The sequence below is a fragment of the Globicephala melas genome, chromosome 5 (genome assembly GCF_963455315.2).
Source record: "Globicephala melas chromosome 5, mGloMel1.2, whole genome shotgun sequence".
Classification (NCBI taxonomy): domain Eukaryota; kingdom Metazoa; phylum Chordata; class Mammalia; order Artiodactyla; family Delphinidae; genus Globicephala; species Globicephala melas.
In genome coordinates, this window is record NC_083318.1 from 38153432 (window position 1) to 38170785 (window position 17354).

The 17354-nt window shown below is 40.3% G+C and overlaps 1 protein-coding gene across 1 annotated transcript in view; it reads right to left on the reverse strand.

Moving 5' to 3' along the window:
* The window catches only part of CLNK (cytokine dependent hematopoietic cell linker), a 179857-nt gene that overhangs the window by 32535 nt on the left and 129968 nt on the right, over positions 1–17354 (reverse strand). The window contains exons 9-12 of the mRNA XM_030864219.2: positions 10540–10565; positions 10306–10325; positions 9109–9219; positions 2913–2940 (exon numbers count right to left, since the gene is read on the reverse strand). Of these exons, the coding sequence (XP_030720079.2) occupies positions 2913–2940; positions 9109–9219; positions 10306–10325; positions 10540–10565 (185 nt within the window). The remainder of the gene's footprint in view (positions 1–2912; positions 2941–9108; positions 9220–10305; positions 10326–10539; positions 10566–17354) is intronic.

Consider the following 17354-nt stretch of genomic DNA (forward strand, 5'->3'; position numbering starts at 1 on the left):
AAAAATAGCCTGGAAGCCATCTGTCTGGGGGAGCAATTTTTTTTTTATTGAATTGAGACCCAGCCAATATTTTGCTTGAGGGCTCTGAATTTAAAATCAAATGCAATTAGAAAAATGGAGTGAAATCTCTCTAGTTTCCCTACTTTAACTTTTTTTTGTTAGAAAATTAGCATATTCAAGTTAAATAGTAATGCCTTCTTTATTATTTCTCACCTTCCCTCCCTCTCATCCTTTCCTCCCTTCCTTACTTCCTTTTTTCACCACTATTTCACCTCAGGGGTGCCTCTGTATTCTCTAGGGCAAAGTCATGGGCATGGGGCTTAGATCGGGACTCTGGGCTTTCTAGGGTGGCTCCATCTGCCAGCTGTGGGAACTCTGGCAATTCTTGTCACCTCTCTGAAGCTTCTTTTTCTCTTAGGGTTTTTTTTCTTTCCTTCTTTAAGAATTAAAGGAGACAATAAATTTCTACTTTTTGAAAACTATAAAGTGCTATGTGAATTTGAATTGGGGCAGATGGCACATCATTTCTGCTGGAATGAATTCTGGTCCCCAAGATATAATTTGAGCAAGCACTTAACACTCACACAAGCATGGCATGTGCCCTATGAGATGGGCTTTTGGAATAGAGAAATGGCCTTGACTCTCAGCACAAACAAACAAAGAGGAAGTGTCTTGGCAAAAGATAAGGAGGAAGAACGTGTTTTTCCACTAGGCCTTGTTGTTCTTTAGATAGTATCAACTTCTAGCAGAAGGCCAACCAAAGTTGCAAGAAAAACAAAGAGTCCTGCATGGTCCCTGCTGTTTAAGACTGACCTCTCCATTTCCTTCTTGCTTGTTTGTGATTGGTGGGGCTATTGTCCTTTTAGACTGACTGGTGAGTTATGGATATAAGTCATCTTGAGTAGCTGCCTACTCGGGACACATAAACCAACCCATAGGAAGAAAGAGGTGGAGTTCTTCTAGATGTGTGGGTTCCCCAGCAGCAGAGAACCACCCCAACTTTCTCCTTCCTGGTGGCACTTGGGAAGTCCAGCAACTCCCAGAAGAGGGTAAGCTGAGTGAAGTCTTGAACAGCGCCTCTCATTTAGCAGTCACGTGTTTTTCTCCTTCACATGATTGTCTTGTGGATTAGAGGTCATAAATATCTTGTTTGACAGACAAGCTAGAAATGTGACTCTTAATTTTAACATTGTCATAACACCAGAAAGAGAGAGAGAGACAGAGAGAGAGAGAGAGAGATAGAGAGAAAGAAAGAAAGAAAGAAAGAAAGAAAGAAAGAAAGAAAGAAGGAAGGAAGGAAGAGAGAAAGAAAGAAAGAAAGAAATAAAGAAAGAAAGAAAGAAAGAAAGAAAGAAAGAAAAAGAAAGAGGGAGGGAGGGAGGAAGGGAGGAAGGAAGGAAAGAAGAAAGGAAGGAAGAGAGAGAGAGAGAAAGAAAGAAAGAAAGAGGAAGAAAGGAAGGAAGAAAAAAGGGAGAAAGTAAAACCGAGCAGGATCCTGTGGGGCTCCTGGGCACAGAAGCCTTTCTGTGTTCCCTGTTCCTTGTTCATAGGGAACAGACTCCAGACTCCACGACCTTCTCTGAGTCCCAAAGGGCAGATTCAAACAATTGCTAATCAGGGAAGGGAGGAGATACCGAGACAAGGGAGGAGCAGTCAAGAAACAATAGTGCAGCCTTGGGGCAGGGTCCTGGTTCCCCTTCAAGGGATACACATAACAATATCTTTGAGCTCTTCTGCAGAGCTAAAATCGCCAACAACTGGAAGATGTTAACTACTTGAAGGAGCATTCTTCATTCCAGAGAGAAGGTCACAGTTTGATAACCTTGAAAACCACAGAAACATATCAGGAGACCACCTGAGGCCCGGTTAAAGAAATGCAGGCCCTGCCCACACCCTGATCCTTATCAGCAACCCTGCCCTTGAACTATTGCTATAAAAACTCCTCACCAAATCCTCCGGTGTTGGGACACACAGTTTTCAAGGGCAGGAGCCCACTGTGTCCCCCTTTGCCTGGCAAAGCAATAAAGCTATTCTTTTCTACTTTACCCAAAACACTGTCTCCGAGATTCAATTTGGCACTGGTACACAGAGTCTGAGTTTTCAACATCAAAAGAAAGAAGGAGAGAAAGAAAGGGATCAACCTTTACGTTCTAGATGATGTAAGAGCAAAGGTCAAATACTAAGATAAGAACCAAATCCCTTAGGAGGCCAGTGGGAGTGAAGTGAGGACCTACCATCTGCTTAAGGAACTTCTCTGGGGGCTTAAGAAAGTAAACATCTAAGAGGGCTCTAAGATAGTTCCATCTTACCTGATCTTCAGGCCATTTACTGGGCCTCTACTGCTCGCCTGGTCATTTACGTGCTGACTCTGACTGACTGACTTTGTCACAACAGCTTTGCCAAGTTGAGGATATCCACCTCTATTTTTTTATTGGGAAAACAGAACAGAACGGGGTGGTTGGGTGGGGGCAGGAGGATTTGCCAAGTTCACAAAGTAGTTGGTGGCAGAGCGGGAATCTAACTCAGGTCTGTGCAACTCTGTATCTCATATTCCTTCTACTCTGCAGTCCTCTCTCTCTTGTGAAGAACAACTAGCAAAGTATTACACAATTTCCAACATTTATTTCTGAAATGCTAGAGGCTGGAAGCCCTTGGTAGAAACCTGATGTCCTCCATGGATCATGGACATGGTCTTCTCATCACTGTACCAATAAACACAGAATATGGTGGCAAAATGGAATTTGATTTAAAATCTTGAGCTTACTTTGTTTTGCTTTAGTTTTATCACCTTTAAAATAGGGATATTAATACATATTGAGCATTTCTATTATGATAATTAAGTATCTTGCCAATCACAGACACTTTGCACAAAAATTCCCTTCTTTGTTTCTTAGGACACAATTGCTACTTACCTCACTTAAGTTCTTTAAGCTTATCTGTCTGCAAGGAAAAGAAGTATGGTGTTACATAAAATATAGTTCATAATGATCAAGATAAAATCATTCTGAGTCCTTAAAAACTCTTTGATTACATTTTCATTGCCAAATTAATAGCCCATAGTCCAGTGTGATATTTATCACTGTTCTATAAAATTAAACCCTGTTTATTTTTCTCATAATTTTCTAAGCAAAAGGAGAAGTTATGAGCCAATATAAAAGGTGGTGACAGAAAGGACATGAATAAACTTGCTTCTCACTTTAAGAGAATTTAAATAACATCATCATTTCTCCTGACATTTGGTTTTCTATGTCAAGTTTCATTAGCACAGAAGGACCTGCTATTATTACCTTCATTTTAAAGCTCTTCATTTTTTGCTTTGAGGGAGTATAAAAGGTTTTAAATGTGAAGTTGTGGTACAGCTGGACCCCAGGAAGGCATGCATGAGAGAAAGGATGCTGATAATTAAAGGAGATCTGAGACAGGAAAAACACGAAACTGCATGATAGGGAAAGAATTCAACATGGCATTTGATAAAGTGGACATCAGACCATTGGAGGGGTCTCAGAAGAAACTCCAGAAACCCAGTTTCCCACAAAGGCAACATCTTGCAAAACTATGATGATAATAAAGTTTACACTTTAAAATCAATAGTTTCCATTCATGAGTGTGAATTTGTCTACCTTCTTTGTAATCCATACTTTCTCTCTTTTTATGGTTTCTTGATATGTATAATGATTTTTTCCACCACCCAAATCATCAGAATATGCATTTTTGCCACTAAGGTTGCTTGAACTGATGCAGCGTCAGCATTACTAGTTGAAAAGGTAAAACCTTAGTTAGGCAAGTGAGTGTTTTGTTGGTAAAATATCACACACTTTATTTAAATTTTGGCTGAATCCCCCACCTTGGGCCACTGAATTTGCTGAAGTTTAAAGGAAATTTCATGGCTCGATGACCAGTCTGCAGTTCTATGTCCTCATCAGAAAATTAAGGTTTGTAGCATTGCTTTTTGCACAGCGCTGAGGACTCTAAAGTGGGCCATGTGTAGCTAGACCTACAGCAAATGATGATTGCTCTCATGATTTCTCAGGGTGAGTTTTATTTGGTGCATGGACCATGGTATTCAAATTACAATGGATACATAGTTGGAAACTTTTTTTTTTCTTCTTTCTAATTATGTCAAGGAGACAGTTTCCATGTGGCGGTTAGTATATCCTAAACATCACTCTAACTTTACTTTTCTTCCCTTCTAACAGAGAAAACCTCCCCCAGGCTGAAAGTTTTGCTCTGAAATTATGTTGTGGTTGTTTATGGTGATGATATGTTTCCCTCTTAAATACATCTATTTAAGTAAAAAAAAAAAAAATAAGCTGACAAAATATATAAAGTACATCATAATAATGACCCATAAGTGGTTGAGAATGTCTAACCAACATTCCCCAAATGTCAACATTCTCTCCTAGTTTCAAGTTGTCAATGAATGTTCTAAATGGCGTTTTCCTTAACTGAGGTGCTTCAATTCAGCAACTGTTTTGTGAAGTCAAGACTTAGCTATAAAATAGAGAAGGGCAGAGCTGGCAGAGACCAATGGGGACTGAAACACAATAGCGGGGACCACCACTGTCATCCACAGTGAGCACGGCCAATTGTAAGGCTGCAGCTGTCTTCACTGATGCAGTTGATCCCTGGACGTAAATCACAGCCTCCCAGGGAGGGCGATTCATCGCAGGGGCCTAGGGAGCAGCTGTTAGGAAGGTAGCGGGCACTATTCTTCCTGCGTTGGCCAAAGAAGCTCAGATCTCCAATCTTCTTTCTGTTTTCATGGAAAGTGAACCTTACAGCAGCCTCACGTGGTCATTCACATGTGGTCATTAGTAACGGCCATCTGACTACCTAGATGGGCCCAACTAAAAATGAATTGAAACCTCTCTTAAAGCAAAGCTCTTGGTTTCTTCGTTGGCAAATATTTTCTCCCATTCTGTGGGTTGTCTTTTTGTTTCATTTATGGTTTCCTTTGTTGTGCAAAAGCTTTTAAGTTTAATTAGATTGCATTTTTAAAATTTTTGTTTCTATTTTCATTTCTCTAGCAGGTGGATTAATCTCCAACATATACAAACAACTCATGCAGCTCAATAACAAAAAAAAACAAACAACCCAATCAAAAAAATGGGTGGAAGATCTAAACAGACATTTCTCCAAAGAAGACATACACATGGCCAAAAGGCACATGAAAAGATGCTCAGTATCTCTAATTAGTAGAGAAATGCAAATCAAAACTACAATGAGGTATCACCTCACACCAGTCAGAATGGCATCATGAAAATATGTACAAACAATAAATGCTGTAAAGGGTGTGGAGAAAAGGGAACCCTTCTACACTGTTGGTAGGAATGTAAATTGGTACAGCTACTATGTAGAACAGTAAGGAGGTTCCTTATAAACACTAAAAATAGAGCTACCATATGACCCAGCATTCCCACTCCTGGGCATATTCCCAGAGAAAATCATAATTCGAAAAGATACATGCATCCCAATGTTCATTGCAGCACTATTTACAATAGCCAGGACATGGAAGCAACCTAAATGTCCATTGACAGAGGAATGGATAGAGACGATGTGGTACATATATACAATGGAATATCACTCAGCCATTAAAAACAACGAATTAATGCCATTGGAAGCAATGTGGATGGGTCTAGAGATGGTCATACTGAGTGAAGTAAGTCAGACAGAGAAAGACAAATATCATATGATATTGCTTATATGTGGAATCTAAAAAACATGGTGCAAATGAACTTATTTACAAAACAAAAATAGAGTCACAGATGTAGAAAACAATCTTATGGTTACCAGGGGGGAAAGGGGGAAGAGAGATAAATTAGGAGCTTGGGATTGACATATATACACTACTGTATATAAAATATATAACTAATAAGGACCTATTGTATAGCACAGGGAACTCTACTCAATATTCTGTAATGATCTATATGGGAAAATAATCTAAAAAAAGAGTTGATATAGGTATATGTATAACTGATTCACTTTGCTGTACAGCAGAAACCAACACAACATTGTAAATAAATTATATGCCAATAAAAATTAAACAATAAAATAAAATAGAATAAAGCAAAGCTCTCTTAGCCCTCGTGGCATTCCCAGTGTCTTGCACTGGGCTTTGAATGTTTTTGCCCTCTCAACAGTCATATACCAACCCTATAATTTTGACCGAGTCACCTAACTTCTCTGAATCTTAGTGACATTTTGTGCCCAGTGGGTAGGGAAGTGATTTTTACCAGGTTCTTATTATATGCCTCTACTGGGCTGGGCACTTTGGCCTTTCCAAGCCTTAGAAAATCATACTTGGGCTGCAGAAAGGATTCAATGAGATGAAATGTAACTATCCTCTGGTGAAGAGACCCAGCACAGCTCTCATCACATCTAAGCATGATTAAACACTGTAAACTACAACTAGAGACACTGCAAAGTTACAAAACACGAAAGTCTAAAGATTCCAACACCACTGACATGGCTGACAGTAGGCTGGTGTGATCCAGACAGCAGAGGGGCTCATCTGGAAATCTGGAGAGTATTATTTTAGACATTAGAAGCTTGGACACAGGCAGGTAAGGCCTAAGCACCTTCGAAGCTTGAGTGGCAGAAATATCCCTAGAATCTGGGTCCCTCTGGGCGCCTAGCCCTGGATGTACATCAGATTCATCTGGGGAGCTTTGAAAAATACTAATGCCCTATAGTGATGCTCTCAATTAAAACAGATCCTGGAGAACAGTAATTTTTAAAAAGTTTACCTAATTATTTCAATGTAAAGCCAGGATGAGAAACATTGCCCTAGAATCTATAGCTTCTATTTCAAGACAAAATAGGGTTATGGGTGCCTAATTCTGTCGGGTACAGATGGGAGATGCTGTTTAAGTGTTTTTCTTTCTTCTTTCCTATGCTGTGACAGATATTATCCTAGTACTTTAGAAAAATCACATACCTCCTTACCACAATTCTATCTCATGGGGCTGGTTATTTTCTTTTTACCAATAAGGAAAGCAGGACTCAGAACTGTTTAAGAACTTCCTGAAATTTTACAGCCAGAAGTGGCTCAGCAGGGATCCAAACCCCGTCCTGCTGGGTTCCCATATCCTACTCTTTCCAATGTAAAGAAACAGAAAGAAAATAAAAATCCTCTCTTCTCCACACTGAACAACCTCATCATCTTTGATATTTATTCATCCTATTTTCTTTTTTTTTTTTTTGCAGTACGCGGGTCTCTCACTGTTGTGGCCTCTCCCGTTGTGGAGCACAGGCTCCGGACGCACAGGCTCAGCGGCCATGGCTTACGGGCCCAGCCGCTCTGCGACATGTGGGATCTTCCTGGACAGGGGCACGAACCCGTGTCCCCTGCATCGGCAGGCGGACTCTCAACCACTGCGCCACCAGGGAAGCCCCATCTTATTTTCTATCTCCTTCTCTGAGTTTGGGCCAGTTCTTGTCATATTAGACGACTTGGTCAGGAATTTTAGGGACAATGCATTTCACATTTCCAATTCAGATGATGTTCTATTACTGTTGTTGTTTCCAAGACACTCATTCTTTGAAAACAGAAATCAAAAGAGAGGAAATCTGGTGACTCTTGGTCTGGCTCAGACCCTCTGGAAACTGCCTCGCGGGGTTCTAGGACATATGCATACTGCAGTGAGTTAGCCCCTCCTTTTGAGGTCAAAGGGACAGACTTCTTTCCAAATATATTATATGCGGTGGCAAAGGCACCAATAGAAAATGGCTCAAGGTAGTAACTGTAACACATGTTGGTAATCAATATGTGCTAGGCAGGTACTGATAAGCACTTGATAGAAATCATCTTATTTAATTCTCACATTAGCCCAGGAGGTAGGCAGTAGGCATTATTCTTAACCTCACTTTACTGCTGAGAAAAGCCTTGGGCTTAGAGAAGCAAGTCATATGCCTTGGGGCAGAGTTTCCCAGTCTCTGGCCCACTGACCTTTTGGGTCTCATTACTCTTTGTTCTGGGGGAGTTCAGCACACTGCAGGGTGTTTGGCGGCATTCCTGGCCTCTACCCACTAGATACATCCCCAGCACTCAAGCTGTCACGACAGAATGTCTCCAGACACTATGAACTCCCCTGGGAGCAAAGACATTTCCGCCCCCCCCCCCCCCGCCCCCGCTGCCCTTCCTCTGCTAGTTTATAAGAAGGAGAACCTGCGTTTCGAGATGGGGACAGGGGAGAGAGGAAATTGCACGAGGAAGAGCAGGAGAGGTTTCTGCATGGAAGATGTATGTTTGTGTGGGCTTCTAAAGGACAGAAAGGGAAGAGGCATTTGCCAAAAAAACTAAGGGGGAAATGGCATTTTCGGCTCTTTTACGTTCCGCCATCAGAACCAGTGATGAAAGGGTTTTCCACAGAAGTGCCAAATGTGCCTGATATTTTGAATTTCTGTATGCACGAGAAATGCTCACGGACGAAATAGTGCCCTGCACCTCACCGGCTGATCCAAGCTCGCAGTCAGAAAGCATCACTCACTCTGGGCAGCAACACGAGGGAAACACCAGTCTCTGTTTTGACTTCTAAAATAAGGTAATTTTGGAAATGTAAACTCTCTCGGGGAAAAGAAAAAGAGGTCCTTTCGTGTTTGTGACATTTTTTGATCAGAGCTGGCTGCTCGGCTGCCCGGTGCCCCATACATTTGGGAGCGGGGCTCTGGCATCAGCACTTAATACCAGAGGGTTGGATTTTTTATATTTCTTTGTCAAAAAGGCAATCATGTTTCTGACAAATGGGTTTTCACGTGCGCGGTTATACTTCTCCGGCCTGGGAGATGGGAAGCTGCGTGCCAATATTGGTCCTCATACAGTCTGAACCCCTTTCAGTTCCGGCAATGATAACATTTTCTTTAATAACTAATTCACATCGTAAGTGAGCCATTCTTCCAGTAACTGATTTTATTACAAAGAAGGTGTATTTTCCATTAAGGAGTCAAACTACAGGTTTCTGAGGTGCTTTCCCTCAAGGTATGGGATGGCTGTTCCCACCACGTTGGGCAGCCCATTTAGAGAGGCGACTGGTTTGGTTATTGTTGCTCTCTTCCCCCTGCCCACCCGTTCCCTGGTCATCTCACCACCAGCAACAGCAAGACTCTCACCTGGACTCTCTCTGGACTTCGGCAAAGGTGCACCTCTGAGGGAAGAGTGGCTTGCTGCTCGCCGGCTCAGGGGGCAGGGGCTGGTACTTCTTTGGAAGAGTGATGGGCGGCCTGTGTGAAGAGTCACAGTGGGGACCTGAGAAGGTTTGCTGCACAGATGGCTCCTCAGACCTGGAATTCACACAGCCCTGCCCGCTGTGCCCTCAGCTTTGGGCTGGAAACATCAGTTTTGGGGGCGGGGGGTGGCAGCTCTCTATAGGGAGCTTCGAATGTCAGAATACTCATTCTTCTAATCAGCTTAAATCTCTCTCTTTGCAACTTGCCCTTTGGTCTGGTTCAATTTTTTAGAGTGTTATGTACTTTTCTATAGGGTGTCATAGCTTTATCAATCTGCCATCTGTTGAAGTTTTAGGAGGCCTGGAGTAAAAATATGATTACAGCCTTTCCTTTGCTCCAGACTAGAAGACATGAGCTTTTGAATCTCCCCAAAGAAATAGGAAAATGTTCCAAAGTCAATGGGTGCCTCACTCACCCATTTATTCACCCATGCCCTCACTCATTCACAAAGTGTATCGGGCACTGTTGGTAGATGCTGGAGATGCAGAAAGGAAAAAGACAGTCCTTGGCTCAAGATGCTTCCCTCTGGGAGGGCAGAGAGAGAAGTGGTGAGAAGATGACCAGCCAGGGAAGTAAGTGCTGTGATGGAGGTCCTCACGGGCCCAAGCAGAACAACAGAGTGACTAACTCAGAGCCTAAGAAATCAAGTCTGTTGCTTTTGCCTCCATATATATAAGTATAATAATATTTGCATTTGTATATGTATTATATATATAAATATATATATACTTATATGATTATATACTTATGTACTCTAGGTCCCTTGAAGGCATTTCCCAGTGCCAGGACTCTCTGGCAGATTTCTGTACTAAAAGGAAGGAGAGATTTCTGTACTAAACAAAGGGAAAGAAACAGGAAGCAGGGAAGCAAGGCATTCATTAAAGATCGATAAGTGGAGGTAGATTGACTAGATGACTGTGAATGAATGAATGATTAAATGGATGAATGAGGCTTATTTAATCTTGTTCATTGACCAACTCATTAGCTTTCAGTATCAGATGTTTGTGTTTCTCTTTCTCAAATGATAGAACTAATCATTTAAGTATATAGCAAAACAAAGTTCTATTTTCAGTGTCTTACCGAGGAGGTGGTAAAGGAGTCTGCAAAAGGAAAGAGAATCAGAAATTAAAGTCCTGGTTCTTTGAGCAGAGCTAAATGGTTAGTGATTTTTTGGTTTACAGGTAGACATGACAAATCCCAACCAAACTTCTAGGATATATATTTCAAGTGCCACCTAAACTTTCACATTGTCCATATTCCTGTGCTTCTAAAACAAAGGGTGGGTAACAAATGCATTTCAATGCTTTTTCTTACCTTGTTTCCCTTTGTGGGTTTGTCTCCTAAAACATAAGAAGGAACATCAGTGAGTTTATGGAAAATGTCAACAAGCTATTTTCACATATGTTTAAATGGAAATCATTCCTCTTTGAATAATTTTGGTGATAACGCCAATGAACATTTGTTGAGCTCTTATTAGATACCCAGCACCATGCTAAATATTTTAGTTATGTGACCTCATTCAATGCTTGCCTTTGTTCTGGATGCAGAAACTGGGGTGTGGGGAAGTTAAGTACCTCACCTCCAGTCCCCCAGTTAGTAAATTGTAGAATGAAGATTTCATGGCATGTGGTGTGACCCCTAAGGTCCTCTCTTAACCATTAACTCTTGATTAGCATTCTTTTATATATACAGTCATCTTATTAATTCAAGTCCCTGCCTCACACCTTCATCGGACATTTCCAAGCAGAGGAAAATAGCATCACGAAATTTTCCAGATGGAAGGGTTTTCTAAGACGCCAGAAAACAACTGTTTTATTTTACGAATGATAAAGTTAAGGACAAACTCGGTAAGACAATTGCCCAAGACCACCCAATCCTAGAACAGCCTGAATGAGGCCCGGAAAGGATTTTCCCAACTTCTAGGTAGTTTTATTTCCACAGTTCAATTCTACTCAAAGACAGTTATTGAGCTGCTACTCTGAACTGTGCACAGGACCAGGCACTAGGCACAACACGATCCTTCTCCTCAAGGTGTTTACAGTTGTTCTGTTTACAGGCCAAGTTCCAGGTTCTGGGGACATAATTGGAAAGGTGAGAGGCACTGTCCCTGCTGCCATAGGGCTTATAACTAAGAGGGTAGAGATGCACTGAAAACACTATTAAAATCGTGATGATAATTTCAAGAAGAGAGGGCATGGTATTGAAGGAACACACAGGAGACAAATTAGTCTGGGGTGTCAGAAAAAGCTCTTTGAGGAAGTAATGCTCACTTATCTGTAAAAATGGATGTGACCAAATAAATGCTGCTTTATAGAGGGTGGGAGGAGTCAGTGAGACAATGTCTGTATCTTATTGTAGGAGACTTAAAACTCAACTGAGCACTGGCTGAGCCTCCTTTCCTTATTTGTGAGACAACAAGGTTGGATTAAATCTGTGTTTTTTAACTTTGCTATGAAGAGTCCATTGTGGTCCCCCTGGGGACTCCCAAGGAAACTGCAGGACGGCAGGATGGGGCGGCTGGTTTCTGGTTCATCACCCCATGTCACTGGCGGGACTCTACCTCCACTCACTTCCCACTGGATCTCCTCTTAAGATTTCTTTTGGGGAAAGGTCCAGCTGGCCAAAAACAGCATAACACAACATATACTGTCCTGGATGATTTTAAGGGTTCTTCCAGGTCTAAAAATAACTACTTCATTGAACAAAATTACCACTCTCCCTATTTTGTTCTTGGAAAACACTTTTAAACAGATAGGATAGACTTCTCTGCATGAATTCAAACACTGATGGAAGACATGAATCGTAGACGTTCCAGGCATTGTAAAAACACAAAATATGACCCAGAACGTATTTCAACAACTGTGGCCACCTAGTTAATGTTAGATCTTTGGTTATTTCAATGATATTACTAAAAAACTTAGGCCACAGGATGCTTCTTTAAGGCATGAAATTAGAAAACAAAACTAACTTGCCCTCATTTTATTGTGCATTGGCTTCAGCAGTAGAGCTCCCTGTGGAACTACCTTATGGCTTATTCTGATGACTTTCCCTGTGAAGCTAGATGTTGGCTGTCTAAGACATCTTTTTTCATAGCTACCACTATAACTATTGGGGATCAATTCAATTCACTGGAAAAAGAATTCAATAAAAAGACTGAGCATCTGGAATTCAATAGGAACATTCCATTTATTGCTTCAGAGATATGTATCCCATTTGCTTCAGTGACTGTGAGTTTAGAAAAGGACATCTATCTTGCTTTTATTCATTTACTTATTATTGAGGTTTTAGTGTATGTCAGGCATGGATTCATTTTTAATACATTTATTGATGTAGGTTTTGGGGAATATAATGTCAAAAAAAGTTGCTATTCTCATGTAAACTTACATTCCAGTGGTAGGAGATAGAAAAGAAATAAACAAAAGTATATGTTGTCAGGTGATGACAGGTGCTACAAAGAAAAATGAAGTAGGGTGAGTGAGAGATGGCGGACGGGGCTACTATTTTTCAGACAGACCCCAGAAGGCCTTTGTGGATAGGTGATGAGAACAGAGGCTTGAAGAAAGTGAGGGAACACACCATATGAACACCTGGGCAAGAGTATCACTGACAGGGGGAGCAGCAAGTGCAAAGACTCAAAGGTGGGATGAGCACAAAGGGGCACTACTGTCCCCACAGTGGTGGTGGAGGTGGAGGGGTGCCCAGATCACACAGGGTCTTGTAGGCTGTGGTGAGAACCTTGCCTTAACGGTGGTGCATTTTTCCCTACACCGTCTGTGAGTCGTGTGCCTTCATTATAATGTAAGGTTTTCCCTGGCATCAGTTAGTATCCCCTTCATTTAAAAACTGTGTGTGGGGACTTCCCTGGTGGTGCAGTGGTTAAGAATCCACCTGCCAATGCAGGGGACACTGGTTTGATCCCTGGTCTAGGCAGATCTCACATGCCGCGGAGCAACTAAGCCCGTGTGCCACAACTACTGAGCCTGTGCTCTAGAGCCTGTGAGCCACAACTACTGAGCCCACGTGCCCTAGAGCCCTCACGCTGCAATAAGAAAAGCAATGAAGCATGCGCACCACAACGAAGAGTAGCTCCTGCTCGCTGCAACTAGAGAAAGCCTGCACGCAGCAATGAAGACCCAATATAGCCAAAAAAAAAAAAAAAAAAAAAAGTTAAAAAAAAATGTGTGTATGCAGATTCCACTCCTGGGTATATACTCAAAGAGAAATGCAAACATACATCCATACAAAAACTTGTACATGAATTTTCATAACAGCCGTATTCGTAAAAGTCAAAAGGTAAAAAAAACACCCAAATGTCCATCAACTGATGAAAGAATAAACAAGTATGTCTGTACTATGGAATGTTATTTGTCAGTAAAAAGGAATAAAGTACTGATACATGTTACAACATGGATGAACTTCTAAAACATTGTACTCAATGAAGGAAGTCAAAAGACTACATATTGGATGATTTCATTTATATTTTAAAAATCTAGAATGGGCAAACCCGTAGAGATCGGAAGTATATTAGTGGTTTCTTGGGGAAGGGCAAGTGTTGAGGAACGGCTTCTAATGGATACAGGCATTCTTTTTCGGTGATAAAATTTTCTAAACTTAGATTGTGGTGATAGTTGCAGAATTCTATGAATATACTAAAGTCATTGAATTGTACATTTTAAATTAGTGAATTTTATAGTGTGTGCACTGTATCTCAATAAAGATGTTTAAAATATTTTTTAAAATGTGTTTCTGATATTATATGCAATATCAAAAATCCTGAAGCCTTCAGCTATGTCAAATATATCTAACAGCAGTAATTTATGCCATGAGCTTCTCTTATTTATTGCTTAGATAACTGAAACGTTATAGACTAAGAGGTAGAAACGAACTTCAGGGACTCCACGAGGGAGAAAACTAGATCAAACAGGTGAAATAACTTGTCATACTGTCATACAGCTTTGATAATAATTCAGATAAAATTCAACCATATTTTTTTTGCAGGGGTGGGGCTTTTTCAAGAAAGTAGTAACAACTCAGGTATTTGACATACTGGAAGAAGATGAGATTTGGAGCTGAGTTTCTTGAGTTTGAACCTTGATTCTGCTACTACTATGGGTAGGGTCATGGCAGGATCTCAATAAATATTAATGAAATAAACAAATGGATTGAGGAACGGTTGCAATTTCTCATCTGGAAGAGTGAGACATGGTTACTCATACTTCATGGGACTTCGTATGTGGAATAAATGAATTGATGAAGTTCACGTGATGGCTTTGAATGCATCCCCACTGTAACTAGTATTATTGTGTAATGGAAGATTAGAGGGAAAATGGCAATCGACCCTCCTGAGGAGGTACACAAATACCCCAAATGCTATGAAAAATTCCCTGTCCCATCAGAAGACCCAAACAGTTGTTATTCGAGATAGTTCGCATCTTGACATTCAGTCAAGCAGTTTTCACTAGGAGGAGGCTGGCATGCTCGCCATCTGTTGGCTGCATGTGTAATTAGCACCATCTGCCGAGACTGTGTCCTTATTTTGCTCTTCAGTCTGCAGTAAGGCAGTTTTCACTTCTGCTGAAAAATGTATTGCTTCTTGGGAGATAATGTAGTGAGCTGAACACAGCATTGCTGTAGAATCTATTACCTCCATAACTTGTTAGGGTGAAGTCATGAACAAGTTCTCAACCTCAGAGGGTTCTGTGAAGTTAGAGTATCGCGAGACCTGCATGTGGCATTTCGGGGTGGGGGTGGGGGGCTGGGAGGGTTACTGGTGCCAGCTTATAGGAGCTGGTTGTTAATTTTTCAAGATTTTGCCATGCAGGTGTTAAACACGGCCATTATTAAAAAAATAATTATGTAAATGTACACTTAAGTTATTTCAAAAACAAAGGTAGCATCTGCTCAAAACTCATGACTTCCTAGTTATTCTACCACATTTATCTATGCTGTTGAAGTTATTTACCTCTACTGTGTCTATGATGGAAATACTAAGAAATGGTATCTCTTCCCAACTACCTGTTCAATGATCATGTTGGTAGCTTGAAATCTGCTGTAGGGGAAGTATTTACACCATGGAAATTGGCAAATGCTGCAAATTAGGGTTTGATTTATTGCTTTACTGCTTGTCTATACTTAAAGAGATGGAGAAAATGTTGACAAAGCAAATTAAATATAAAAGTGTGTTGTGTCTGTACGTTGTCGCATTACATTGTAAAAAGAGGAAAATTGAGGAAATATACTTCTGATATTGAAAAACTGTCATCTGACTCAGCTAAGAAGCTGTTCATGTAATTACATCAATTGCAGTCATCGTTTGGCTGCAGATACAAGAGTTTAGAAAAAATCAGTGAAAGCACTCTGTGAAAATCAATTGGCTATATAAAATTTATGATAGAGTGTTGTATATTTTACTATTATTTTAAAACTGTGTGCTATATACATCCTTTTATCAGTAAAATTTATAATAGGTCTATATATGCATGTATGTACATACTATTTTTTGAGATGCGATATTTTCTTTAATATGTCTGTGGTGAGCATAATTACTTTTTTAAAAAATAAAGACTATTTTTTTTTAGAGCAGTTTTAGGTTTACAACAGAATTGGAAGGAAGGTACAGAGATTTCCAATTTATCACCTGCTCCCACACATGCATAACCTCCCCCATTATCAACATCACTAGCCCAAATGTTACATTTTTTACCAAGGATGAAGCTACATGGATACATCATAATCGCCCAAAGACCATAGTTTACCTAAGGGCTCACTCTTGGTGTACATTCTATGGGTTTGGACAAATGTATAATGTACTCATCATTATAATATCATACAGAGTATTTTCACTAAAAATCTTCTGTGCTCTATGTATTTATCTCTCTCCCCAACTCAGACTCTTGGTAATCACTGAACTTTTTACTGCCACCATAGTTTTGCCTTTTCCAGAATGTCATATAGTTGGAATCACATAATATGTAGCCTTTTCAGATTGGCTTTTGTCACTTGGTAATATGCATTTAAGTTTCCCCCATGTATTTTTGTGTTTTGATAGCTCATTTCTTTTTAGCACTGAATAATATTCCACAGTGGAATGTCTGGATTGTACCACAGTTTATTTATTCATTCACCTACTGAAGGACATCTTGGTTGCTTTCAAGTTTTTGGTAATCATGAATAAAGCTGCTATAAACATCTGTGTGTAGGTTTTTGTGTGGACATAAAATTTCAATTCCTTTGGTAAATACCAAGGAGTGTGATTGCTGGATCACATGGTAAGAGTATGCTCAGTTTTGTAGGAAACTGCCAATCTGTCTTCCAAAGTGGCTGTACTATTTTGCATTCCCACCAGCAGTGTATGAGAGTCCCTGTTGCTCCACATCCTCACCAGCATTTGCTGTTATCAGTGTTTTGATTTGGGCCATTCTAATAGATGGATGGGGTATCTCATTATTGTTTCAATTTACATTTCCCTGGTGACATATGATGTGGAGCATGTTTTCATATTCTTATTTGCCACCTGTATGTCTTCTTTGGTGAGGTCTCTGTTGAGGTCTTTGACACATTTTTTTTTTTTTCCCAATTGGGCTGTTTGTTTTCTTATTGTTGAGCTTTAAGAGTTCTTTGTATAGTTTGGAGAATAGTCTTTTATCAGATGTTTCATTTGCAAATACTTTCTCTCAGTCTGTGGCTTGTCTTTTTATTCTCTTATATTGTCTTTTGCAGAGCAGAAGTTTTAAAATTTTGATCAAGTTCAGCTTATCAATCATAGATCATGTCTTTGGTGTTGTAACTAAAAAGGCATCACCATACCCAAGGTTATCTAGGTTTTCTATGCTATCTTCTGTGAGTTGTATAGTTTTGATTTTTAATTTAGGTCTATGACGCATTTCAAGTTAATTTTTGCAAAGGGTGTAAGATCTGTATCTAGATTTATATTTTTGTAGGTGGATATCCAATTGTTTTAGCACCATTTGTGGAGAAGACTACCTCTGCTCCATTGTATTGCCTTTGCTTCTTTATCAAAGGTCAGTTGACTCTATGGGGGTCTATTTCTGGGTTCTCTGTTCTGTTCCACTGATCTATTTTTCTAGTCCTTCATTAATACCACACTGTCTTGATTCCTGGAGCTTTAC